Here is a 27,377-nt window from a genome sequence, read left to right as displayed (position 1 = left end):
AGTTAGAGTCCAAAACAAGGGCAAAAGTGTTTGGAAAAGTAGATACGTTGGAGACGTATCAACTGGCAGGAGCCATATGGTTGTCGCTTTATTCTATGCAATGCAATCGCCATGTAATTGTTTTACTTTATCACTAAGCGGTAGCGATAGTCATAGAAGCAATAGTTGGTGAGACGACAATGATGCTACGATGGAGATCAAGGTGTCGCGCCGGTGACAATGGAGATCATGACGATGCTTCGGTGATGGAGATCATGAGCACAAGATGATGATGGCCATATCATGTCACATATTTTGATTGCATGTGATGTCTATCTTTTATGCATCTTATTTTTCTTAGTACGACAGTAGCATTATAAGATAATCCCTTACTAAATTTCAAGGTACAAGTGTTCTCCCTGAGTATGCACCGTTGCTACAGTTCATCGTGCCGAGACACCACGTGATGATCGGGTGTGATAAGATCTATGTTCACATACAACAGATGCAAGCCAGTTTTGCACATGCAGAATACTCGGGTTAAACTTGACGAGCCTAGCATATGCAGATATGGCCTCAGAACACTGAGACCAAAAGGTCGAACATGAATCATATATTAGATATGATCAACATAGTGATGTTCACCATTGAAAACTACTCCATCTCACGTGATGATCGGACATGGTTTAGTTGATTTGGATCACGTGATCATTTAGATGACTAGAGGGATGTCTATCTAAGTGGGAGTTCTTAAGTAATATGATTGATTGAACTTTAATTTATCATGAACTTAGTCCTGATAGTTATTTTGCATGTCTATGTTATTGTAGATCAATGGCCCGTGCTACCGTTCCTTTGAATTTTAATGTGTTCCTCGAGAAAGCTAAGTTGAAAGATGATGGCAGCAACTACACGGACTGGGTCCGTAACTTGAGTATTATCCTCATTGCTGCATAGAAGAATTATGTACTGGAAGCACCGTTGGGTGCAAGGCCTGCTAGAGATGCTACTGATGACGTTAAGAACGTCCAGCAAAGCAAAGCTGATGACTACTCGATAGTTTAGTGTGCCATGCTTTACGGCTTAGAATAGGGACTTCAAAGACGTTTTGAACATCATGGAGCATATGAGATGTTCCAAGAGTTGAAGTTAATATTTCAAGCAAATGCCCGAGTTGAGAGATATGAAGTCTCCAACAAGTTCTACAGCTGCAAAATGGTGGAGAATAGTTCTGTCAGTGAACACATACTCAGAATGTCTGGGTACCATAACCACTTGACTCAGTTGGGAGTTAATCTTCCTGATGATAGTGTCATTGCCAGATTTCTTCAATCACTGCCACCAAGGTATAAAGGCTTCATGATGAACTATAATATGCAAGGGATGAAGAAGTCTATTCCCGAGCTCTTCGCGATGCTAAAGGCTGTGGAGGTAGAAATCAAGAAGGAGCATCAAGTGTTGATGGTCAACAAGACCACTAGTTTCAAGAAAAAGGGCAAAGGGAAGAAGGGGAACTTCAAGAAGAACGGCAAGAAAGTTGCTGCTCAAGATAAGAAACCCAAATCTGGACCTAAACCTGAAACTGAGTGCTTCTACTGCAAAGGGACTGGTCACTGGAAGTAGAACTGCCCCAAGCATTTGGCGGATAAGAAGGATGGCAAAGTGAAAGGCATATTTGATATACATGTTATTGATGTGTACCTTACTAATGCTCGTAGTAGCGCCTGGGTATTTGATACTGGTTTTGTTGCTCATATTTGCAACTTGAAATAGGGGCTACAGATTAAATGAAGATTGGCTAAGGACGAGGTGATGATGCGTGTGGGAAATGGTTCCAAGGTCGATGTGATCACCGTCGGCACAGTACCTCTACATCTACCTTCGGGATTAGTTTTAGACCTAAATAATTGTTATTTCGTGCCAGCGTTGAGCATGAATATTATATCTGGATCTTGTTTGATGCGAGACGGTTATTCATTTAAATCAGAGAATAATGGTTGTTCTATTTATATGAGTAATATCTTCTATGGTCATGCACCCTTGCTAAGTGGTCTATTTTTGTTGAATCTCGATCGTGATGATACACATGTTCATAATATTGAAGCCAAAAGATGCAAAGTTGATAATGATAGTGCAACTTATTTGTGCCACTATCGTTTGGGTCATATCAGTGTAAAGCGCATGAAGAAACTCCATGCTGGCGGACTTTTGGAATCACTTGATTATGAATCACTTGGTGCTTGCGAACCATGCCTCACGGGCAAGATGACTAAAACTCCATTCTCCGGAACAATGAACGAGCTACTGACTTATTGGAAATAATAACATACAGATGTATGCGGTCCAATGAGTGTTGAGGCTCATGGTGGGTATCGTTATTTTCTTACCTTCATAGATAATTCGAGCAGATATGGGTATATCTACTTAATGAAGCATAAGTTTGAAACATTTGAAAAGTTCAAAGAATTTCAGAGTGAAGTGGAAAATCACCATAACAAGAAAATAAAGTTTCTACGATCTGATCGTGCAGAAGAATATTTGAGTTACGAGTTTGGTCTTCATTTGAAACAACATGGGATAGTTTCACAAATTATGCCACCTGGAACACCATAGCGAAATGGTGTGTCCGAACATCGTAACCGTACTTTATTAGATATGGTGCGATCTATGATGTCTCTTACTGATTTACCGCTATTGTTTTGGGGTTAGGCATTAGAGACTGCTGCATTCACTTTAAATATGACACCATCAAAATCTGTTGAGATGACGCCTTATGAAATGTGGTTTGGCAAGACACCAAAGTTGTCGTTTCTTAAAGTTTGGGGCTATGATGCTTATGTGAAAAAGCTTCAACCTGATAAGCTTGAACCCGAATCGGAGAAGTGTGTCTTCATAGGATACCCAAACAAAACTGTTGGGTACACCTTCTATCACAGATCCGAAGGCAAAATATTTGTTGCTAAGAATGGATCCTTTCTAGAGAAGGAGTTTGTCTCGAAAGAAGTGAGTGGGAGGAAAGTAGAACTTGATGAGGTAATTGTACCTTCTCCCTTATTGGAAAGTGGTTCATCACAGAAATCAGTTCCAGTGATTCCTACACCAATCAGTGAGGAAGCTAATGATGATGATCATGAAACTTCAGAGTGGTACGGTAATCCGGTTCTGGAAGTCATGTTACTAGACCATGGTGAACCTACGAACTATGAGGAAGCGATGATGAGCCCAGATTCCATGAAATGGCTTAAGGCCATGAATTCTGAGATGGGATCCATGTATGAGAACAAAGTGTGGACATTGGCGGACTTGCCCGATGATCGGCAAGCCATAGAAAATAAATGGATCTTCAAGAATAAGATCGGCGCTGACGGTAATGTTATTGTCTACAAAGCTCGACTTGTTGCGAAAGGTTTTCGAAAAGTTCAAGGAGTTGACTACGATGAAACTTTCTCACCCGTAGCGATGCTTAAGTCTGTCTGAATCATGTTAGCAATTGCCGCATTTTATGATTATGAAATTTGGCAGATGGATGTTAAAACAACATTCCTGAATGGATTTCTAGAAGAAGAGTTGTATATGATGCAACCAGAAGGTTTTGTCTATCCAAAGGGTGCTAACAAAGTGTGCAAGCTCCAGTGATCCATTTATGGACTGGTGCAAGCCTCTCAGAGTTGGAATAAACGCTTTGTTAGTGTGATCAAAGCATATGGTTTTATACAAACTTTTGGAGAAGCTTGTATTTACAAGAAAGTGAGTGGGAGCTCTGTAGCATTTCTAATATTATATGTGGATGACATATTGCTGATTGGAAATGATATACAATTTCTGGATAGCATAAAGGGATACCTGAATAAGAGTTTTTCAATGAAAGACCTCGGAGAAGTTGCCTACATATTGGGCATCAAGATCTATAGAGATAGATCAAGACGCTTAATTGGTCTTTCACAAAGCACATACCTTGATAAAGTTTTGAAGAAGTTCAAAATGGACCAGTCAAAGAAAGGGTTCTTTCCTATGTTACAAGGTGTGAAGTTGAGTCAGACTCAATGCCCGAGCACTACAGAAGATAGAGAGAAAATGAAACTCATTCCCTATGCTTCAGCCATAGGTTCTATCATGTATGCAATGCTGTGTACCAAACCTGATGTGTGCCTTGCTATAAGCATAGCAGGGAGGTACCAAAGTAATCCCAGAGTGGAGCACTAGACAGTGGTCAAGAACATCATGAAATACCTGAAAAGGACTAAGGATATGTTTCTCGTTTATGAAGGTGACAAGGAGCTCGTCGTAAATGGTTACATCGATGCAAGCTTTGACACTGATCCGGATGACCCTAAGTCACAAACTGGATACATATTTTTATTGAATGGAGGAGCTGTCAGTTGGTGCAGTTCCAAGCAGAGCATCGTGGCAGGATCTACGTGTGAAGTGGAGTACATTGCTACTTCGGAAGCAGCAAATGAAGGAGTCTGGATGAAGGAGTTCATATCCGTCTAGGTGTCATACCTAGTGCATCGGGTTCAATGAAAATCTTTTGTGACAATACTGGTGCAATTGCCTTGGCAAAGGAATCCAGATTTCACAAGAGAACCAAGCACATCAAGAGAAGCTTCAATTCCATCCATCATCAAGTGTCAGAGGGGGACATAGAGATTTGCAAGATACATACGGATCTGAATGTTGCAGACCCATTGACTAAGCCTCTTCCACGAGCATGACATGATCAGCACCAAAACTCCATGGGTGTTAGAATCATTACTTTGTAATCTAGATTATTGACTCTAGTGCAAGTGGGAGATTGAAGGAAATATGCCCTAGAGGCAATAATAAAGTTATTATTTATTTCCTTATTTCGTAATAAATGTTTATTATTCATGCTAGAATTGTATTAACCGGGAACTTAGTACATGTGTGAATACATAGACAAAACAGAGTGTCCCTAGTATGCCTCTACTTGACTAGCTCGTTAATCAAAGATGGTTATGTTTCCTAACCATAGACATGTGTTGTCATTTGATGAATGTGATCACATCATTAGGAGAATGATGTGATGGACATGACCCATCCGTTAGCTTAGCATTATGGTCGGTACAGTTTCATTGCTACTGATTTCTTCATGACGTATACATGTTCCCCAGACTATGAGATTATGCAACTCCCGAATATCGGAGGAACACTTTGTGTGCTATCAAATGTCACGACGTAAATGGGTGATTATAAAGATGCTTTACAAGTGTCTCCGAAGGTGTTTGTTGGGTTGGCATAGATCGAGATTAGGATTTGTCACTCCATGTTTCGGAGAGGTATCTCTGGGCCCTCTTGTTAATGCTAATCAATATAAGCCTTGCAAGCAATGTGACTAATGAGTTAGTTGTGGGATGAAGTATTATGGAACGAGTAAAGAGACTTGCCGATAACGAGATTGAACTAGGTATGATGATATCGACGATCGGATCTCGGGCAAGTAACATACCGATGACAAAGGGAACATCGTATGTTGTTATGCGGTTTGATCGATAAAGATCTTCGTAGAATATGTAGGAGACAATATGAGCATCCAGTTTACACTATTGGTTATTGACCAGAGATGTGTCTCGGCCATGTCTACATAGTTCTCGAACCTGTAGGATCCGCACACTTAACGTTCGGTGACAATATGTATTATGAGTTATGTGTTTTTGAGGACCGAAGTTTGTTCGGAGTCCTGGATGAGATCACGGACATGACAAGGAGTCTTGAAATGCTCGATACATAAAGATTGATATATTGGACGGCTATATTCAGACACCAGAAGTGTTCCGGAAAGTTTCGGGTAAAACTGGAGTGCCAGAGGGCTTACCGGAACCCCCCGGGGAACTAATGGGCCACATTGGGCCTTGGTGGAGACACAGAGGGGCGGCCGGGGCAGGCCGCGCGCCCCCTCCCCCTTGGGTTCGAATTGGACTAGGGAAGGGGGCGGCACCCCCCTTTTCTACTCCCTCTCCTTCATTCGCCCTCTCTCCCTCTTGGTAGAACTCCCTCTTGGGTTACGCCCTAGGGGCCGCCGGCCTCCCCCCTTGCTCCTTTATATACAGGGGCATGGGGGCACCCTAGAACACACAAGTTTCTCTTAACCGTGTGTGGTGCCCTCTCCACAGTTACACACCTCGATCATACCATTGTAGTGCTTAGGCGAAACCCTGTGCCGGTAACATCACCATTGCCACGCCATCGTGCTGATGGAACTCACCCTCATCCTCAACTAGATCAACAGCACGAGGGGCGTCATCGAGCTAAACGTGTGTTGAATGCGGAGGTGTCGTACATTCGGTACTTGATCGGTTGGATCACGAAGAAGTTCGACTACATCAACCACGTTATTGAAACACTTCCGCTTTCGGTCTACGAGGGTACGTGGACACACTCTCCCCTCTCGTTGCTATGCATCACCTAGATAGATCTTGCGTGATCATAGGATTTTTTTTGAAATTACCGTGTTCCCCAACACAGACATCTGTTCAAAGGTTGTCATGCTGAATTTTAAGTTTTTTGCACTTTCCTCATCCTCTCTTAGTAATAAAATTGTATCATCTGCATATTGCAGCATGTTTATTTTACAATTATTCAGATCAAAGAGCACCCCTTTCACAAATCCCTCCTGCATAGCTTTGTCTAAAATTATGGCTAAAGCATGTGCAGCAATATCAAAAAGCAGGGGTGATAAGGAATCTCCTTGTCTCATCCCTTTAAAACTTTTGAAATATGATCCAATAACATCATTTACTTTAACTCCAACATGCCCCCCCCACCATGGTGTGCATCACTAAGTCACACGATTGATCGGGAAAGTTTTTGAGTTTCATCATTTTATATACAAATGGCCACTTGATTTTGTCATATGCTTTTTCAAAATCAACCTTGAAGAGTAAGGCACTCAATTTCTTTTTATGTATTGTGTTTGAAGCTTCATGTAACACCACCACCCCTTCCATGATGTACCTCCCTTTTATAAATGTTGTCTGATTTGGAGAAATTATTGGCCTGATGACCTTACTAAGCCTATTCATTAGGACTTTAGTTATTATTTTAAAGCTCACATTTAGCAGGCATATAGGTTTGAATTTCTGTATTTATCTGGCATCTTTAACTTTAGGGACTAAAGTAATAATCCCATAGTTCAACCTAGATATATCTAAGTTTCCAGAGTGAAAATAATCTAGCAATCATTTAAGCTACCATTTAATTAGTTCCCAGAAGTTCTGGTAAAACTCAATGGTAAGCCATCTGGCCCTGGGCTTTTATTTTTCTCCATGCTAAACACTACTTCATGTAGTTCTTGCATGCTAAAAGGCTCAACCAAGACTCTAGCTTGCTCTTCTGTGATGCCAAGGGCATCTTGAATGTTTAGATTGATAGTAGAGATTTCAGGTTGGCCAAAAAGATATTTGTAAAATTTAGTAATATATTTGACCAGTTCCTCATCCCCCTCTGTCTCTCCCTCATCTTGAATTAGGGAAAATATTTTGTTTTTTCTCCTTCTACCATTCACTTTGGCATGATAGTATTTTGTATTATTATCTCCATCTTTAATTTCTCAGTCTTTGTATATTTGTAACCATTTCATCTCCTCTTGTTTCACTAATCTCCCCAATTGGGCTCTCAATTATTTTTGATCAGACCTATCACCAGCAGTTAGCCCTTGTATTTCTACTCTTTTATCTATCTCATCTAACTTGCAAAGTATATCTTTTTTCAACTTTCTGCATAATGCATCTGAATTCAGTATCCATCCCTTGACTTTTTGTCTAAAAGTCCTCAGTTTTATTTGCCATCTCTCTATATTATTTCTTGTTACTTGGATATTCCACACTTTATACACAAATTACCTAAAGCCTTCTTTCAGCATCCAGGAGTTCTCAAATCTAAATATTGGATTAGCATTTATCTTTTCCCCAGAATCCACTATTAGTGGTGTATGGTCAGACAGTTCCCTTTCCAAAGCTTGCACAGTAGTTAGAGGATAATGTTCTTACCAAGCAGTACATATGAGAACTCTATCTAATTTTTCATCGGTAGGATCACATTGATTGTTAGCCCAAGTATATTTTCTTCCTCCCAATGGGATCTCCCTCAACCCAGCTTGTTCAATAATAGCATTGAAAACAAAACTCCAATGGTCATTGCCAGTGGGTTTTTTTCTCATCACTTTTTCAGATAATATTGAAATCCCTCCTATCATCATTGGTAAGGAGGAGTTATTCTGATATACTCTAGAGTCTGGACAATTCAGCCAAATAAACATTTTTGCCAGTAACTTGAGCATCCCCATATACCACTATGAGGTTCCAATCAAATTTACTTTTTTTATCAAAAATCAGGATTCTTACAAAATATATCCCAATCTCCACATTAATGATATCAAAATTATCACAGTTAATCCCCACAAGAATCCCCCAGATCTTCCCCTTGGTTGGGACCATTTCCATTCAGAGTTTCTCCCCCCACACAAATTGTGTAGTTCTGTTTTGGAGAAATCATTTTTATTAGTTTCCTGGATGCCAATAAAATCCAGTTTCCTATTGTTGACGTTCTCTCTAATAAAGTTTTTCTTACTATCATGTCCAATACCTCTCACATTCCAGAACATCCCTCTCATTATAATTATCTTTTTACCTTTTATGTGTTTTCTTTTTTTTTCCACTCATACTAGTTCTCTTCCCACAGGAGAATCCTAGTGAGTTCGAGCTAGTCTTTTTTCTCTTAACAAAGAAATTTTAAGATGTGTAAAATGATCCATATCAAGCTCAGTATCAGAATGATCTTCATCAGAGCATAATTCCTTAAGATCAGCATCCCCAATATCTATTAGATTAGTTCCATCTTGTTGATCCTCTCCTTTTTTTCTTTTGACAAATATGTTGTAACTAGAATTCTTTTCTACATTGTTCCATCTTGGCTATAGTATCTAGGTTAGTTTCAATCATATTGACTGAACATCCTAAATCAATTCCAATTTTATCTACCATGAATAGTAAAGAAGCATTATTGCAATTTAGGTCATGATTCTTACCATAGTTATCCTTGGCAGCAGCTCTTTCTTTGGCCCATTCCTCAATCTTAGCATCTTGTTTGTCTGCCAATCGATCACATCTTCTTATCTACTCTTCCAGCATAGTGTCACTTGTTTCTGTGTCATTATTCCCTGTTTTAACTTCCACTTTTGTTCCAAAGGACACTGACTCCTGACTAGCATTATAATCCACAACCTCATTGTAGTTGTTGAGTTCATCATCCTTTCTGTCGGTATCTAGATTCTTCAGTTCCTCCTCAGCCATATCTTCCAGATATTTTTCTCTGGTTTCCCACATCTCATTTTTCTCAACACATCTATCAATCACCCCTTGCAGTTTGCTAATAAGCTCCATCAGATTTTTCTTATCTTGTTCTAGCTCCACGATTCTTTTCTCCTCTTTTCAACCTGAGGGCTTTTTGTCTTAACTTGTCATCTTCTAGATCTATCACTTTTTTCATAATCATATCCAAAATTGGCCTCCACTTTTTTCCTAGCCTCTATCTCCAGGTTTTGTTCTTTTTTCCTCATTATAATCTCCTCATTCTTCTTCTTCAGCTCCTCAAACTGGGTTAATCCTAAGCTTCCCAGTGAAATCATCTCTAGAGTTCCTATAGCATCATCACCATATCCTTTGTGTCTTTTCCTCATTTCCCCTTCACTGGTGTCTGCATTTGTTCCCTCAATCACCTGTCTCTTATGCTATCCATACCATCCCATTTCCATCACACTCTCTAGCTCTGGTATAATCCTGTATATCATCAAGTCTTTGCCAGTAATCTCTATGTATGATGGTATTTTTGCATTGTCTCTGATCCCCACCTTAGCTCTGATGTTCTCCTTAGTGATTGTATTCATATCAATTTGTAGCACTGGTCCAAGAGTTGCAGCCACCTCAGACATCCCAAAAAAATGTCTGAAACACTCAGACACTTTCCAAAACTGAAACCAAACTGTATGAAGTCTACCAATAGCCTCTGTGTCAAAGCTCCACCCCCTCACATTCATAACAGCTCCTGATCCAAGTAATGTGAAGTCTTTGCACTGGTTCAATTCCACCAATCTCCCTTTGTTTGGAAATCTGACTAAAAAGGCATTTTCTCCATGTTTTTTGCATCTCCATTGCCAGTTCCAGTTGAGCATATAATGCATTATGTCCATCAACTATGTTTCATTAATCTCTCCAGACACCAATGTCACTATTTCCATTGGGTTTGGATTTTCCACTTCCAGAGCTTCTTTGGCACTCTGGACCAACATCACTCCAAGCCCCCTAGCTGCATATCCCACAAACTTGGGACCAGGTTTTATCTGCTTCAACCAGTTACAATTATCAGTAATGTGGTTCTTTTTTCCACAAACCACACAGTACCCAAGAGTGTAGTCTTTTGTCATGTAGCTTGTATCTTTGCACTTATTACGCAACACCCTGTTCATTCCTCCACTTCCTGGTCTTCCACCATCCTGAGTATTCCTAACGTTATATTGCTCTCTGTCATTGGCACTAAAACCTCTCTGTCCCTGTGTTCCTCCTCCACTACTATTTGTCATCAGATTCTCTCTCCCCTGCTTCACTTGATTTTTGGGCTCTGAAGTTGTCTTGCTTCGATCACTAACTCTGAGTTCAGCACCTCCTTGATTCTGGACAGCATTGGTCCCAGCTCTTATGTTAGCCTCATTGCCAGGAAGAAGGTTACCTTGTGAGATATGCGCTAGAAGAGCATTGAGCAGCACCTGTTGTTGTTGCATCAAACCCTGACCCCCTTTTTCCTTGTAATCTAGCGAGATCCTCTTGACCAGTTGTTGTCTCCCCTTCTTTCCCTTTTTGTTTGTTGATTGCATGATCTCCCTCCTCAGTTCCTCCTCTAGAGATTGGATCTTGCTTTGTTTCTTGTCTGTCTTGATTTCTCCAGTTCTCTCTTCCTCGAGCAAGCTCTCTCCTCTCCTCTCAAGGTGTCTAATTTCTGTGATAATTCTCCCCCTCTTCTTTTCTCCTGTACTGCCACCCATCTCTCTTCCCTCTGTTGAATCTTCCACCTCCTCCTCCAAATCTTCCTCCAAACCTATCCATGTCTCTATCTTCCCCCAGCGGTGCACTGGTAAACCCTAGTTTCGGCTCCCCTTCCTCCCTGCCCTTTATATAGGGTTCAAGACTGAAGGTTCGGTGGGAGAAGTAACCAGAAAGCGCATTGTCATTTCCCGTTTTCTCCTCACCTGGGTCTGAATGATCTCTAAACGGGCTCAAATCCATGGCCCAATTTTCTAGTGTGTCGTCAAGCTCAATTTTTTAACAAGTTTTTTTTGTGGCTTCACTGTCAATGACAGTATTGATTTCACAATTAGAAACAACCATGATATCTATATCTAACCCCATCTCAGACCAAAAGTTTGATATCTCATTTTTCCTTTTCATTTTCTCTATGACCATTTTACCATCCATAATATCTCCATTGCTTTTAGTGCCAGATTTTCCAATCACTTTTTTCCTCATTTCATCTGATTCTTCTTTTTTAAGTTTTTGTTTATCCACACATTCCCTATCATCATCTAGCATTTTCTTCCTATTGCCTTTGCTATGACTAGTAGCCATTTTGCTTTGGCATGAATTTAGAAAATATTTCTGGGATATGGTAATTTTACCTCTTGGATCTGGTGAGTTGCTGTCCTCCTGACCATACTCCTCCCAAGCCAGCAGCAAGAAGCGGCTGCCGGCGGGGAAGAAGCCTAGTGCTCCGCCGCAAACCTGGTCACCTCCTGAAGAAGCCGCGACCTACGGAGGAAATGCGGGGACCTGTGCGGGGTGTAGATCTTCTCCTTCATATTGTTCTTCCTCCCCAGCTTTCCCATCACCATCTGAGTTGAGCTTGCTCCCAGATCTTCATGCGCTACATCTGACTCCTCCTCACTGTCTTCGATCCGAATTGGCACCCAGCAAGTCCCTGGGTGGGGATGGCCATCAACGCTCCCACCACGAACTCCTCTAGTCCGATCGGGAAGTAGCGACACGAGCGGAATGCCCACCACTTCTGCTTCTGCGCCTGGTTGTCTCCCTACATTTCCTCCATGGCCCAGACCAGGGCAGCCCAGGAGCTCACCGGCACACCAGACGGGGTAGTCATCCCGTTGGGAGTGAGCGCTCGTCCTCCTCCACCGTCAGGTTCCTGAAGATGGATTTCGCCGCCCTCCGCATCTCCTTCCTGGTCGAGAACCAGGAGACGACCTCCCGCACCCTCTCCAGCTTCACGCCGTCTCCGCTCGCGAGCTCCACCATGGCGTGCTCCATCTTCATCCTCCAGTCTGCCATCTTCGCCGGAATCGCTCCTCTCACGCGCTGGATGTGAATGCAGTGGGGTGTGGTGGTTGGAGAATTTTGATTCCGGGTGAGTCGACTCACCTTCGGGGTGGGGGATTTACTTCCCACCTCCCCCCCGCATTCATGGCGGTCGCTCACCTCGAAATACACCCAGCCGCAACCAGTTTCCAACGCCACCGCGTCTCCAACCCGAGCAACGTGACATCCAAACTATCGAACTCCATGAAATTTCCTCCCGAGCATGCAATCTCCGACTGTCAACAATCCTATCATCTTCATCTAGCAACAGAATCCTCTGAATCTCACCTTGGATAAGGAGATATCCCCTGTGGTAGCATAGCAATCCTGCCGCCAAGAGATTCGAAATGGACAGGACCGGCCAGCACTCCTCCCTCCGATCATCAGCCTTCGGGGGCTCGCCGTCGCGTGAGCTCTCATCACCGTGAAGGTCGTCGTCGCCCACCGCGCCGCCTTTCTGATCGCCTTTCTGTTTGCCTCTCAGGTTGTGTGTCGTGTGAGCCATCTCCTAAACCTTCGGACTACGTAGCCGATCGGTGCAATGGCCGTTCGCGCTGGAAGTTTTGCAAGCCAATGGATTACGTGGATAGCCGGCTTGTTCTCCACTGCCTCAACTCGGATACTTGTCAACGGCGTGCCAGGGGCCCCAATCAAGAATAAGAAGGGGTTTAGGCAGGGCGACCCGATGTGATGTTCATCTTGATGATGGAACCACTTCAGCGGTTATTTGCCTTAGCGGATAGTCAGGGCCTGCTCTCGCCATTTTGGGGGGCGGCCCAAACCAACGGGCCTCGATCTTCGCGGATGATGTAATGCTTTTTTTGCAACCGGAGGCCCAAGATCTTCACATATGCAATGCCATTCTCGGCTCATTTGCGGGTGCGTCGGGGCTGCAGGTAAACAGGGCAAAGACTTGCGCGATACCTATCAGGTGCTCGGAGGAGCAAGTGGACCGAATTTCTGAGCTGCTTGGCTGTCCTGTGGGGGCCTTCCCATGCCGCTACCTTGGCTTGCCGCTTAGCTTGAGGAAACTGATGATGGCACAACTCGATGATCTGGTAGTCCAGGTAGCAAGAAAGTTGCCTTCTTGGAGGGGGGGCATCCTGCCCCGGAGCAGTCGGTCAGTGCTGGTGAAAGCGGCATTGTGCGCCATCCCAGTCCATGCAATGCTTGCTCTATAGATACCGCCCAAGACAATCAAGGCGATCAACAAGATCTGTCACGAATTCCTTTGGGCGGGAGCAGCGGAGGCTAATGGTGGCCGATGCAAGGTGGCGTGGAAGTCCGTTTGCACTCCAAAATGGGCTGGTGGGCTAGGTGTCCTGGGTCTACAATGGCTCAATGTTGCCCTTCAAGCGAGGTGCCCATGGCTACAGAAAATGGACGAGCAAAGACCATGGGAAGGGATGGAAATTAGGGTTTCAAAGGAAGCCGTGAGGCTGTTTCGGGCTGCAGAGCTCACTGCGGTCGACGATGGCCATCGGGCAATCTTCTGGGAAGATAGGTGGATCGGTGGATATAGGGCTCAAGAGATCGCGTCGAGTCTGTATCAGCGCGTGCCTCAGAGAACGAAGAGCGCTATGACGGTTGCGCATGCACTTGCGGAAGGTAGCTGGGCTGCATGCATCAGACCGGACATGGGACGAGGTCGCTCTTCGGGGGTACCTGGCTCTGTGGTCGGCGACGACTGTGGTTCAGCTCACGCAGGACTCGCGAGACTCTGTCAGATGGGCATGGGAAGACACTGGTCAATACTCTGCCAAATCGGCGTATGCGGCAAAAGTCTGGGGCATGGAGCGGGCACCCTACGCCACCCTGGCTTGGAAGTCCAAAGCTCCGCTTCAATGCCATTTTTTCAACTGGCTGGTGGCCCGGGATCGATGCTGGACGTCTGACAGGTTGGCGTGGCGAGGGTTACCCCATCAGGCGACTTGCCCCTTTTGCGATCAGGGCGAGGAGACGATCAATCACATCATGCTAACCTGTGTCTTTGCCCGAGTGGTGTGGGTCGCCGTGCTTGCAGCGCTGGGCAAGCTAGATTGGTCGCCTGGCCATGAGGACTCGATCGTCGAATGGTTCATGGCGTGCTCGTCTCCAGGGATTCATCAGAGGGATGTCACCACCATGACCTCTCTGTGCCTCTGGGAACTGTGGAAGCATAAAAACAAGATCGTGTTTGAGGGCGCCTCCCCATCGATGACAACGATGATTACGCGCATTGAGACCGAGGGCAGAGCTTGGTCGCGAGCTGGAATGTTTAAGCACGACATGGCTTCTTTCTTGTCGGTGCTTGCTAGGTGGGACAGCGCGAGTAGCTAGATCAGGGTCGATCATATGGGGCACGGTAGCGGTAGTGTCGATTTCATCAAGTGTGACCACATGTAAACTTTGACCTTGGTGGATGGGGTTCTTCCCCCCTCTCCTTTTTAATGCATGATACGCACGCTAGTGCGTATTCTAGAAAAAAAATGTAAAACATAGGAATATAAGAAAAGATAGGAATGGGAAATGATCACAACTGCAAAACATAGGATCAGAAACGTATGTTCGGATGGTCATGGGAGAAACGAAGGTATGCATATTGTTCCATGAATATTTTATTTGTCCACGACTTGATTCTATATTGCCTTCCTCATCCAGCTCGAAATGAACACAGAATAGTATTATTATTTTATTCGCATGCAGCCAGCCTCTCCTCGGTCTTCCGCCAAAAAAGAGAGCTGAGCTGATCACCACCATGATCTCTCTGTGCCTTTAGGAACTGTGGAAGCGTAAAAACAAGATCGTGTTTGAGGGTGCTTCCCCATCGAAGGCAACGATGATTACGCGCATTGAGACCGAGGGCAGAGCTTGGTCGCGAGCTGGAATGTTTAAGCACGGCATGGCTTCTTTCTTGTCGGTGCTTGCTAGGTGGGATAGCGCGAGTAGCTAGATCAGGGTCGATCATATGGGGCACGGTAGCGGTAGTGTCGATTTCATCAAGTGTGACCACATGTAAACTTTGACCTTGGTGGATGGGGTTCTTCCCCCCTCTCCTTTTTCAATGCATGATACGCACGCTAGTGCGTATTCTAGAAAAAAAAGAATGTAAAACATAGGAATATAAGAAAACATAGGAATGGGAAATGATCACAACTGCAAAACATAGGATCACAAATGTATGTTCGGATGGTCATGGGAAAAACGAAGGTATGCATACTGTTCCATGAATATTTTATTTGTCCACAACTTGATTCTATATTGCCTTCCTCATTTAGCTCGAAATGGACACACAATAGTATTATTATTTTATTCGCATGTGGCCTTAATTGCACTACCAACGAATCGAACCCACGGCCTCCTTCAGAAATAAACACGTCACAACCACCAGGCCACTAACCAACTTGTGTAGTGTATCATCGTTTTACTCTTCTATTGTTTGTCAGTTTGTTTTGTTCTTTTTCTTTTCTTTTTTTTCTGGTTCTTTTACCTTTTCTTTTATTTATTTTCTAAAATGCACAGTTTTTTAGTTCATGAACTTTTTCATTTTTCGATGAACTTTTGTGAAAATACGATGAACTCTTTTCTCAAATCGATGAATTTTTTTCATTTTTGGCTGAACTATTTTTGAAAATTGATGAAAATTTTCAAATTTGATGAACTTTTTTCCAAAATTGATGAACTCTTTTCAAATCCAATGAAATTTTTTAAGAAATCGATGATCTATTTTCAAATTCAATGAACTTTTTTCAACTTTGGTGAACCTTTTTTGAAAATTTTGTTAACTTTGGTTCAAAATCCATGAACATTTTTGAATTCGTAAACGCTTTCGTTTTTGGCGAGTTTTTGGTTTTTTATATTAATCAACATGAAGAAAGTATAACATATGTTAATGTTTGTACTAAAGGAGAGCTCAAATAGAGTTATTTCCTAATATTAGGCAACAAACGGAGTTGGTATAGTGGTGAAGGCTCTTGTTGGGCCGGCCTGCTACACGCTGTGTGCAAGCGCCAGGAGCGCTGGCCGACGCTTGTAGCGCCCAATAGGAGCTCCCGAGCTCTTAATCAGCGATGTTGACGCGGGTTGCCGATCCTGGAACTCACACGCGCACGATCGTGGGCTGGCCCAGATCGCTCGATCATCCTCGTCAGCCCCTCCCCCCCCCCCCTCCCCCCACCGCCCCCCGGTCGTGCCTGCTTTGCTCGCTCTATTGATTTGGAAGGTCGCTTTAGTTGAATAGTTAACTAGTCAATCGTTGACTTTGGAAAAAGTAGGCAAAAAGTATTAAAAAATCATGAATTCAAAAAAAATCACGGATTTAGATTTTTTTTGAGAAACTTACAAAAGTTGACAAATTCGAAAAAGTTCATTGAATTTGAAAAAAAACATCCATTTGAAAAACAGTTCATTGAATTTGAAAAAAAGTTCATCAAATTTGAAAAAAATCATTGAAAAATGAAAAAAGTTAATAGAATTTAAAAATAGTTCATCGGTGTTTAAAAAAGGTTCATCAAAAATGTTCACCGATTTGAAAAACAATCTCATAAAAAAAGTTCATTGTTTTGAAAACAAGTTTATAAAAAAGTTCATCCATTTGAAAAATAATTTCAGAAAATCAAATTATTTTCATCGGATAAGGAAGAAAAAACAGAAAAGGAAAAAGGAAAAAAGGAAAGACTGAAAAAGGAAAGAAGAAAATTTGGAAAAAGCTACAACTAATTAGGTCGGGCTAAGTGGCTGTGTGGTTAGTGCATGAGTAATGCTACCGATTCATTTCTATGTTTGCCAGTGTGTTTAGCATTATTGATTAGTGCATTGTCCCTCGAAGCAGGAGGTCACCGATTCATTTCACTCTACGGGCACAATTTTTTGCGTTTAAAAAAAAACAGATAACCAAAGGGGAGTTGGGCCGCCAAGCGCGGAGGAACTTCAGCTGACCGATTCATCGTCTGGGCGGTGCAGTGCGTCGGATAGGGAGGCGGAGGTGTCGAGGTGAAGGGAGCAGATGGGAGGGCTCGCGTTCAGGCACTGGGCCATCGTGGCGTCGGTCCTAGGTGGCTTCCGTGCAAACCCTGGCCGGTAGCGCCATGCCCACGGCGGACTGGCACAGCTCCTCGGCACACTCAACAGGTGCCCTCGTGGCACTTTTTTTTGCCAACTCAGTCCGACGGACGGGCTCGAACAATTAATGACATCATCCAAGCAATTAGCATTTATCATCAGTATTGTTTGCCAGTGTCGGTCTTTGCATACGGTGATGTTTGCGAAAGATTGTGAAGGGGTGATTTTATGATAATGACACCGTTATTGTGGTGACTTTTTGCATTTAAACTCAATTGCATACCAGTCAGCTAAACCAGCGTGTAAGTCTGTTTTGCGCAAATGCTAGAACAAGGGTGCATGAATGTCCAATTGTTTGTGTAGGGTTCATACCCGTGAAAAAATTGTAATCCTTGGCCCCTTAGAAAAAAAACTGTAATATGTAAATTTTAGCTGCTGCTCCTGTTGCATGGAAGTACATCAAAGTTTTCGCAAATTAACCTATAATTTCCCAGTTTACATATGTAAGTATTTGGTTTGTGTGCCTCAGATAAGAGAAATTGATCTTTTTCAGAACGGTAGAGGAGCAAATTCCCTTTTTTTCACGAATACTAGCAGTTTGTCAACTTGATAGACAAAAGGCATACCTGCAGTCTTTGTATAGTGGGATATCATTCTTTTTAGTCCAGTTGGTTTTTTTAAGCTTCGGGTTCGATCTATGAAGGGCATTCTTGAGCTTTATCTGTATTCTAAGTCTTCTTTAGTGCATAAATGGAACAACTATCCTCGGGTTTGTTTTTCTCCCTTTGATTCATGCCGAGTATCGATCGAGCACAGTTATGACGCAGATAATTTCTGGTAAACAACGCCAGTGTAAGAAAGACTTTTCAGTGTTCTCTTTTCTGCAGCCTGACCCTGATGAAAGGAGTTATTTTTGCGAGCATCATGAAAGGAGTTTCACTGAAAGGAAGTTACACACTAGCCGTACTATTATGAACTGAAGCAAACGAGCAGTTCAGCTGGAACTACTATTTCCATTCACTCAGTTACTTCAAAAAAGCATACAAAACATGAAACCTGCTTTTCTTTTTTGCGACTACAACATGAAAACTACTCCCTCCGTTCCAAAATAGATGACTCAACTTTATACTAAAGTTAGTATAAAGTTGAGTCATCTATTTTGGAACGGAGGGAGTAGTTGCTATGTTTATTCAACCAAAAGCCAAAACTTTCACCTATACACAACAAGTAAGTAGATTCACTGCCCCACGAGAAAGCATGCTCATATCTTCTTCAGCCTAATTTGAGCACCATGCTGCGGCTGCAGGGTTATCACGGTGTACGGTGCATGGACGTAGGACGGCGAGAGCTCGAAGGAGAAGCGCTGGAGGATGATGCTCAGAGCCATCTTTGCTTCCAGCAACGCAAAGTTCTGGCCGATGCATATCCGAGGACCCCCTCCAAAAGGAAAGAATGCCGCCGGATGCTTCGCTGCATTTGAGATGCCATCAGCAAACCTCTGTGGATTGAATTCCCTTGCATCTTTTCCCCAAATATCAGGGTCATGGTGGATAAAGAGAATTGGCAACATAAGGTTCACGCCTGCCGGATATTTGATGCCGCCAAGCTCCATTGCCTTGTAAGTTCTTCTCGTGAGGAAGGTTATTGGGGGGTACAACCTAAGAACCTCATAAAAAATCATTGTTACCTGCAAAATAATACACAATATCAAGAACATTACTCCAACCATTCTAGACTTAAAACATCACATTATCATCAATTTCGCACTTACAATCTTCAGGCGACCCAAGTTCTCAAAATCAGGTGTGGTTCTTCCAAAGTGATGCAACACTTCCTCTCTTGCCTGCTCTTGCCACTCTGGGTGCATGCTTAGCACAATTAGTGTCCATGTGAGCAAGACCGATGTTGTCTCCATACCTGCAAAGTAAAATAGCTTGCATTCCTGAATTATATCTTCAATACTCAGTCCTAGATTTGCCTTCCCATTTGATTGTTGCATATTTGACTCCAACAGCAATCCTAGCAAGTCATCGCTGCTAGCTTCACCATTTTTAATAGCTCTTTCCTTTTTCCCAATAATGCCTCGCAGAATCATGCGGATCTCACGATCAATTGCTCTCATCCTTCTGTTGTTCTTTGTTGGGAAGAACCTGAAAATGTTCTGACATGTCAGCATTTGAAAGAAAATCTTGATTGCTACTCCCTCTGTATCTAAAAGGTCTTATATTAGTTTACAGATGGAGTACTATTTATCTTTACCATCGAAAGACAAAATGTTCCTTTGATCAGCCATTTTTTTAATGAACTCTTCACTTTATGAAAAAAAGTCTAGTAGTTTCCTTTCAAATTTCACTTGAGCGCCTCTAAGGGGAGTTAAACTGCATGTGCCTAAAATACCTATTTTTCGTCAAATGCCACAGACCATATATGCAGTGCACTACTCCATTTGCTAGAAACGTTATGAGCTTGTGATGGAAAGTTTGTAAGTACTCATGTCTGCAAGTCGAAGGATTTTTTGTTTTTGTGAAAGAAAAGAACTTACCAATAGCCTGGGATAAAAAGTGTCTGAAATGCCTGTATCAGCCGTTCACCTAACTCCCCTTGCAGCTGGAATATTTTCATCCCCTCCTGAAAATTGCTACCAAATGCTGTTCTCGAGATGACATCTCCGGTAAGATTCTGGAACTCAGGACAGAAGTCAATCTCACATGATCCGTCAGCGGACATCGAATTCCCCCATCTTGTAATCATCTCTTCACAGCAGGCAGAAAAAACTGGCAGCATCCTCTGCAAACGAAACATATCAGCATATGAAAAGTGTGCATTATCCTGCATTTATTTTTTTGACCCATGCATGTTGCGACTCAAAGTGAGAAAATAATGGAAGCCACTAGAAATTCTCACTGAACGGGTACCTTTATCTTCTCATGGTGAAATGCAGGATTGAGGATTCTTCGGTGCTTTGCCCATTTCTCTCCTTCATGATTTGCAAGCCCGTTGGCTAGCAGCTTCCCAATACGGGTGCTCCTCTGTTTCCCGAAGTGCCCAAACTTGTTGGACAGAATTTCTCTCACTAATTCTGGGTCTGGAATCATCACCCTTGGCGTTGGGCCAAACCAAGTGAAGGACACTTTCCCTGCATTCGTAAATAGATATTCCGTTATTTTTTTTTATTTTTTGCGAGAAAGATATTTTGTGATATGACAACTGAAGTGCATGATGTAGTTTGTTAGTAGCTCCTGTGTAGCGAGATACATCCCCACAAATATCCTACACATATGCTGTGTATCAGAGGTTCAGAGCAGATCCCGGAAGAACAAAAAAAAAAGAGAAACTGCACAAATACACTACTTTTGGGGCTGTGGTACCAAAACTCTAGGACTGATCGGTAATAAAAGAAAAGCATTGCTTTGATTAGTCAATTATAAGCAGAATTATGACATTTGGGTCCCATGTTAACTGACTACAGCAATGGCTTGGCTTTGAGCACATGGTTTTCTATGAGGAGAGTTCAAAGCGTCTGAAAAGAAGTTCCGACAACTGTTAGTGTGCAGTGTGCACCCAGTTTAGTTAATCTCCAAACAAACACATGCTCGGACGCAAAGTGATGCAGGCAGCTGGCTCAAAGCGCAAGCACTACTCGTCCTGACGTCACAAAAATGAAGAACTTCAGGATTTCAGGACTGAAAAGCTTACCGTGCTCCTTGATGGCGTTGGAGAACATGGGCAGCACGCGGGGGGTGATGTCGTGGGAGCCGAGCGGCATGGGCCGCGACCGGGCCACAGCGTTGCACCGGGCGTTCTCCGGTATGTCGCCGGTGAAGAGGCGGTACCGGGTGCCCCTGATTCCCTGGGCCCGGAGAGCCCGGCCCAGCCGCCGCGGCGTCCACCACGCCCACTCCAGGACCCAGGCGGCGAACCACAGCAGCGCCACGGCCGCCGCGGCGCCGGCGACGCCCCACGGAGAGCGAGAGGCGTCCGCCAGCAGCATCCGGAGGCCCTCGGTCGCCATCGCTAGCTAGGAGAGGAAAGCCAGGAGAAGCACGGCCGCTCGTACATGTGTGGGCTGTGGTGGCAGGGGTTAAATACATGTCGGCTGGCGTGACACGTACTACTATGCTGTCGCTGTAGCTGTAGTTGATTATTATCCTTCTAGAATCCAGAGGCGTATGCTACTTGGATCTCACGCATTGAAGCGCTGAGCTAGCAGTGACAGTATGGTCGCACACTCGTCAGTCGATCAAATCTAGTACAATAATCCGGCCTGTCTCGTTCATGCGCGTCAGGCGTTACGTCACGGGAAGCCCCGGGCCAAGGGAACCTCGCCTTGGCCTGCAAGCTCTCAGTGGCGGTGATCGAAGCACTTCCGTCAGGCTTGTTTGTCCTGCGCTCCTGATCGCGGCTCCTCCGGTTGGCACCTTGTGCGCCGGGTAGGGAAGAAACGCGGCGCCTGCTGCAAGCCACATCTTTTTTTCTCGAATATGCACGAGTGTGCACATCATATACTCCCTCCGTTTTAAAATAGATGACTCAACTTTATACTAATTTTAGTATAAAATTGAGTCATCTATTTTGAAACGGAGGGAGTATTAAAGAAGAAAGGCAAAGAAGGCCTCCACTACAAGTTACATTTACATGTTCATGCGGCTTTTAGCGAGCACCCACTCCACCCAGGACACCGCTACCCTACTCCTCCCTCGTAGCCCGCCTATGCAATCTACCTAAGAAAACCTTCAAATCCGTCTTGATTAGCCCGGCCGTAGCTCACACTTTGGCCTCCGTCTTCACCTTGTTGATGAGTCTCACAATCGACGGGGAATCACCGTCAAAGACAATGGCATTACGATGCTTCCATAGCTCCCACATGACTAGTAGCAACACCGCACGCAAGTCCTTAGTGCACGTAGTATTGCCCACACATCTAGTACATAGCCAGTCTGCAAGTGTGTCCTCCTGATTCGGCAGCCAGTCCTCCTTGCCAGGTGCCTCTCCAACTACCATCCATGCCGTCTTGGCGAACACGCACATGCGCAATATGTGGTTTATTGATTCCTCTTCCTGATCACAAAAAGGGCATGCGTCTTGGTGCGGTAGACCCCTCCTGGCTAGCCTGTCCGAGGTCCAACACCGATTCTTTAAGGCCAACTACGCAAAGGAGCGGCATTCCAACGGCGCCCTCGATTTCCATGCCAGCTTCGATGTTGGAACCTCCTCACGTCCCCAGAATCTGCTTGCATACGCCGATCTCACGGTGAATTGGCCATGCGTATCCCAGGACCAACGCACCTCGTCCTGCTCCCCCTCTATGGGCACCCATGCAGCCACCCTACTCCACAACTCCAAGAACTGTCGTAGCATATTCTCATCAAGGTCCGGTCCAACTGCCTGTGCTCATTCGCCACTTACTGCAACCTGACCAACCATGGCCCGTCGTCTGATCCTTGCCGGGATCCTATTATACAAGTCCGGTGCCAACTCTTGCACCCTCATGCCATCTAACCACATGTCCTCCCGAAACAAGGTTGTCCTTTTGTCTCTAGCATCGGCTCTAGTTGCAGCCCGGAAGAGCTGCATAGACTCCTTTGGCACTTTGATAGAGAATTCACTCCATGGTCTGGAAGCATCAACTCGTTTTAACCATGGCCACCTCGCTTGCATGGCCACATTCAGCCAGTGGAGGTTAGGAATGCCTAGTCCTCCTGCCCATTTCGGTGCACACACTGACTCCCGGGCTACCGCACGATTGCCTCCATTTGTCTCGGCCCTTTTGCACCATAGGAAACCCCTACACACTTTGTTCATTGCCGCAATTGTCTTCGTTGGTAGGTCCAGCGCCATCATCGCATGTATTGGCATAGCATCCAGTACCGACTGAACAAGTGTCAACCTCCCGCTCTTTGGCATTAGCGCTGCCCTCCACTTTGGTAAACTGTTTGCCAAATTTTCCACCAAGTATTGTAATTGTCATGCCGTCGGCTTCCTTAGTGAGAGTGGAAGTCCGAGGTACTTGATCGGGAACGATGCCACCGGGCATCCCAATTCTTGACTTACCCAAGCTACGGTCTGCTCATCACATCTGATCGGCAGAGCAGCTGATTTGCCCATGTTGATGTGTAATCCTGAAGCTTCACCAAACATTTCAAAGATTATTATACGGGCTGCCAACTCCACATGCCTCGGCCTCAGGAAAAGTACCACATCATCTGCATATATTGACATTATTTGCCTCACACCCGACCGAGCCAGCGGCTCCAAGACTTGCTTTAGCACCGCAGCCTCAAACATACGATGCAGCGGCTCCATCGCGAGAATGAACAGCATGGGTGACGGCAAGTCTCCTTGATGCATACCTTTGCAGTTGAATATTGTTTCATCGGGCTCTCCATTGACCATCACCTTAGTAGTTGATGTGGCAAGGATCCCACAAATCCACGCTCTCCATTTGTGCCCCGTCTGCAAGCCCCGTCTGGTATGGACGGGGCATCTGTTTTACTTACTTTTACTAAATGACGCTTTCAAAAACTTAATTCATTCACTGACCCCTCAAAAACTTATATGTGAACCTGATACGCGCCAAACCGTTTAACTACATGAAGTGTATGAGTAGCTTCAAACAGAAAAGCATCCTTCAAACCACTTAAGGAACTCGTCTAGTGCTGGTCTAGTAGTCAGGCCAAACCGTTTAACTGCATTCGTACACCTGATCTAGCGCCAAATGTTTTTGAACTCCACTACAAATCTGGCGTCAGAATTTTTATCATGGCAAATCGAATTTTTTTGTGGCAACTTATGTTTGTCGAGGATGGCAAGTCAGTTGACAAGCATGACAAATCTACCTTTGTTCTTTTTTTGCCAGAAAATTGCCGTGCTCGTAAATTAATTTGTCACCCTCACGCTAACTAAATTTACCATAATTTTGACGTCAGATTATTAGCATTACCAATGTTTTTTGCTACATCAAGTACATGGGTGTAGTCAAATGGTCTGCCGTATATAGAGGGCCAGATTCGCAAATAAGTTTTTCAAGAGATGAATGGATAGATTAAGTTTTTGAAGGGGTCATTTAGTTCAAATAATATGAGGCATCTACATGATCACATCAATCAATATTATTGGTTAATCTGCTTTGAAAAACTTGGGCGTCAAATCTAAAACATGGGCACTCAGAGCATCTACCATCGGCCTGGGCTAATTTCACCCCCTATATATCCTGTCTAGGCGTGTCCGCTTCAAACCATCATTTGTCAGTGCATCCAGCCATGCCTCCAACTGTGTTTCCCTGTATGTCCTCTCACATGCATATGATTAGTGAGGATGGAGAGAGAGAAAAAGAATGAACAAAGTGGGAGGTCTATCTCACTTGTTTAAAAGAATAATATTAAAGTGCTCGTCGGTTGAACACTTTATGACTATACATAAGAGTTATATATTCATTCCAGAAAATATAAACACTAATATAAAAAAGGTTGGTGACATGGTTGGATAACCCATAGATGTCAAACGGCCGAAGGTACAGCCATAAAGTGCTCAATTGACGAGGTCTGTCTCGTGCGAGCACTCAAGTTTTCATTTTCTATTTTTTTAATCTTTACTATTATTTGTGTTTACCATTTCTATTATTAATATATGAATATTTTTTTATATAATGAATATTTTCAAACATGTGAGACGCATGGCTCACTCTATACATGGAATAAATTATCTGATGACTTTTTAAATAAGATATCAACATTTTTTAAATGCAGATTAATATTTTTTCTCAAATAAATGATGAATTTTTTAAATATTGTAATCATGTTTTGGAAAAAAAATCAAAATTTTAATACATGATTAACATTTTAATATGCAGCCAACATTTAATAAATATGTGATTAATGTTCTTTAAATATGCTATGGTCATTTTTAAAATACGTGTTTGAGAATTACATGATGAAGATATTTAATATGCAATAAACTTAAAAAAAAATCTTTTGTACATGTATGAATGTCAGTGATTTTTTATTTTTTACAATATTTCCCCCTTACTAAAATAATTTCTAACACTAATCAATATACTTGTTCCCAGAAAATAGGAAAAGCGAAATCGGCCGCCATGTAGCCGGCCTAAGTGAGAGTGTTGTCGGCCTTTTCCTCCTATTAGACGCTTAGGGAATCACCCGCAAAAAAAAAAGACGCTCAGGGAATAAAAGGAGCTCCTATTAGACGCTAACTACGTCCAATAGCACCATGACGCACATGGTGCTTCAGCTTGGCCCGGCTCATGTAGCAGCGGACACCGTAGCAATTCACGGCTAATCTACTGTGTTTGATTTGCTGTAGAGTTCCATACAGTATCGACTGATAACTGAAGCCCTCAGTATTTAGTAATTTCTCCGTTTCCCTAAACCAAGATAGTGACTGATACACAGAGGAGCTACGTAAGTTTCCCTGTCTTCCCTACCCTAACCGCTGCCACACCAGGCGACTAGGGAGACGATTTTCTTTCTCCGATCTCAGCCGGCCAGGGCGTTGGCCCCCTCTCCCTTTGGCTGCTCCGGCGGCAGAAGGGAGGGGGACCCCGTTCCTCCTCTCTGTAGTTAGGTTTTGGATTTGTAGGTCGTGGTGCGTCGTTGTGGTGGCGGGAGCGGCGTCCGGGCGAATAAATCTGCCTCGGCTTCACTCCCACACCGGCGATGCCATTCATGGCGGCGTCTCGGAGTTGATGACATCGTGTGACTGCCGAAGATCGGCTTTGTTAGGGTTCATGGATGATGTCGGTGAGGCGGCGGCGGTGACTTCATCAGGTGTGTCTCTCCTTCTGCTCCGTCCCCGTTATTGTGGCGTTGTCTCCGACGTCATGGTGGAGCAGGGAGGTTTTGTCATTCAGGAGTACGCGCAGACGGTTGTCTGCGCAAGTGACAGCTGGAAGAAGGTGCATCCCTGTGCTGGGTTTGTGGTTGGTGGCTGACAGTTCTGGTTTCCTCCTTCGACGTCGTTGCCTTCGACGTCGTTGTCATGCGAGGGTGTCAGATCTAGAGTTCGATGGCGTGTCCGGGGACATGTTATCCCGGTCTGATTTTTTCAACGACAATGGTTTTGCTTCTGGCAAACTACTTTCGAGGTCCGTAAAGCTGCTGATCAGCGATGGAGCCGCGTCGAGCTCGGATGAAGAGGTGGTCTATTTCCTTTCCCTTTGGTGGCCGCTTTGGTGGTGTCGGAGGAGAGGAACGGGCGCTGGTATTTTGCATAGGATTATCCTATCTTTTCAGTCTTGTAATGTCGGTGTTTACATGCCTTGTAACCGGATTTTTATTTTATAAATGAGACACGTATTACCATGTAAAAAAAAGATACACAAAGGAGCTCGGTTTTAGTACTCCCTCCATTTGACCTAAACCACGACAACGACTGATGAACTGAAACACTCGGTTTTTAGTATTCCTTCCGTTTGACTTAAACCACGAAAGCAACCGATACACCAAAGCGCTCTATTTTTAGTACTCCCTCCATTTGAACTAAACCACGGCAGCAATATTGGCTGGAGAGGGTAGTTTTTTTCAGTTTCATATATTTTTTGAAAAAATGAATACTTTTTGAAAGAACAAACAAATTTTGTAATTTGTAGACTTTTTTTTATAAAATTCAAACTATTTTTAGAAGCAGGAACAAAATTAATTCCCCAACATGTTTCGAATTTGCAAACAAATTTTGAAAACATATTTTTTTTTTCTGAATTTGTGAACAACATGCTTTGATATTCCTGGTTTTTGTAAAAAAATTATGAACCAATATAGAAAATGCAAAAAAATCTAAAAGAAGAAAATGGAACTCCAAACTTTTTTGAATTTCTGAACCGTTTTGGTAAAGAAGAGAATAAATTTTGAATTTCTAAAAAATTCAAATTTTAAAATATTTTATATTTTCGTACATATTTTGAGATTCCTGAAAAAATTTCTAAAACATGATTTATTTAAAAGATTAACAAATTTAGAAAACAAATGC

The 27,377-nt window shown here is 43.5% G+C and overlaps 1 protein-coding gene across 1 annotated transcript; it reads right to left on the bottom strand.

Moving 5' to 3' along the window:
• Positions 1–18,291: 18,291 nt before the first annotated feature.
• LOC123156436 (cytochrome P450 72A15) lies at positions 18,292–21,464 on the bottom strand. Its single transcript, XM_044574567.1, has 5 exons — positions 21,093–21,464; positions 20,312–20,532; positions 19,939–20,183; positions 19,168–19,546; positions 18,292–19,083 (listed from the first exon to the last, which is right to left on the bottom strand). The coding sequence occupies exons 1-5, from the start codon at positions 21,406–21,408 to the stop codon at positions 18,658–18,660; spliced, it is 1,587 nt and encodes a 528-aa protein (XP_044430502.1). The 5' UTR covers positions 21,409–21,464; the 3' UTR covers positions 18,292–18,657.
• Positions 21,465–27,377: the final 5,913 nt, after the last annotated feature.

This window comes from Triticum aestivum, chromosome 7B, assembly GCF_018294505.1.
Source record: "Triticum aestivum cultivar Chinese Spring chromosome 7B, IWGSC CS RefSeq v2.1, whole genome shotgun sequence".
Lineage (NCBI taxonomy): Eukaryota > Viridiplantae > Streptophyta > Magnoliopsida > Poales > Poaceae > Triticum > Triticum aestivum.
The sequence above is the reverse complement of the archived record's forward strand: the minus strand, read 5'-3'. Positions and strand labels throughout refer to the sequence as shown.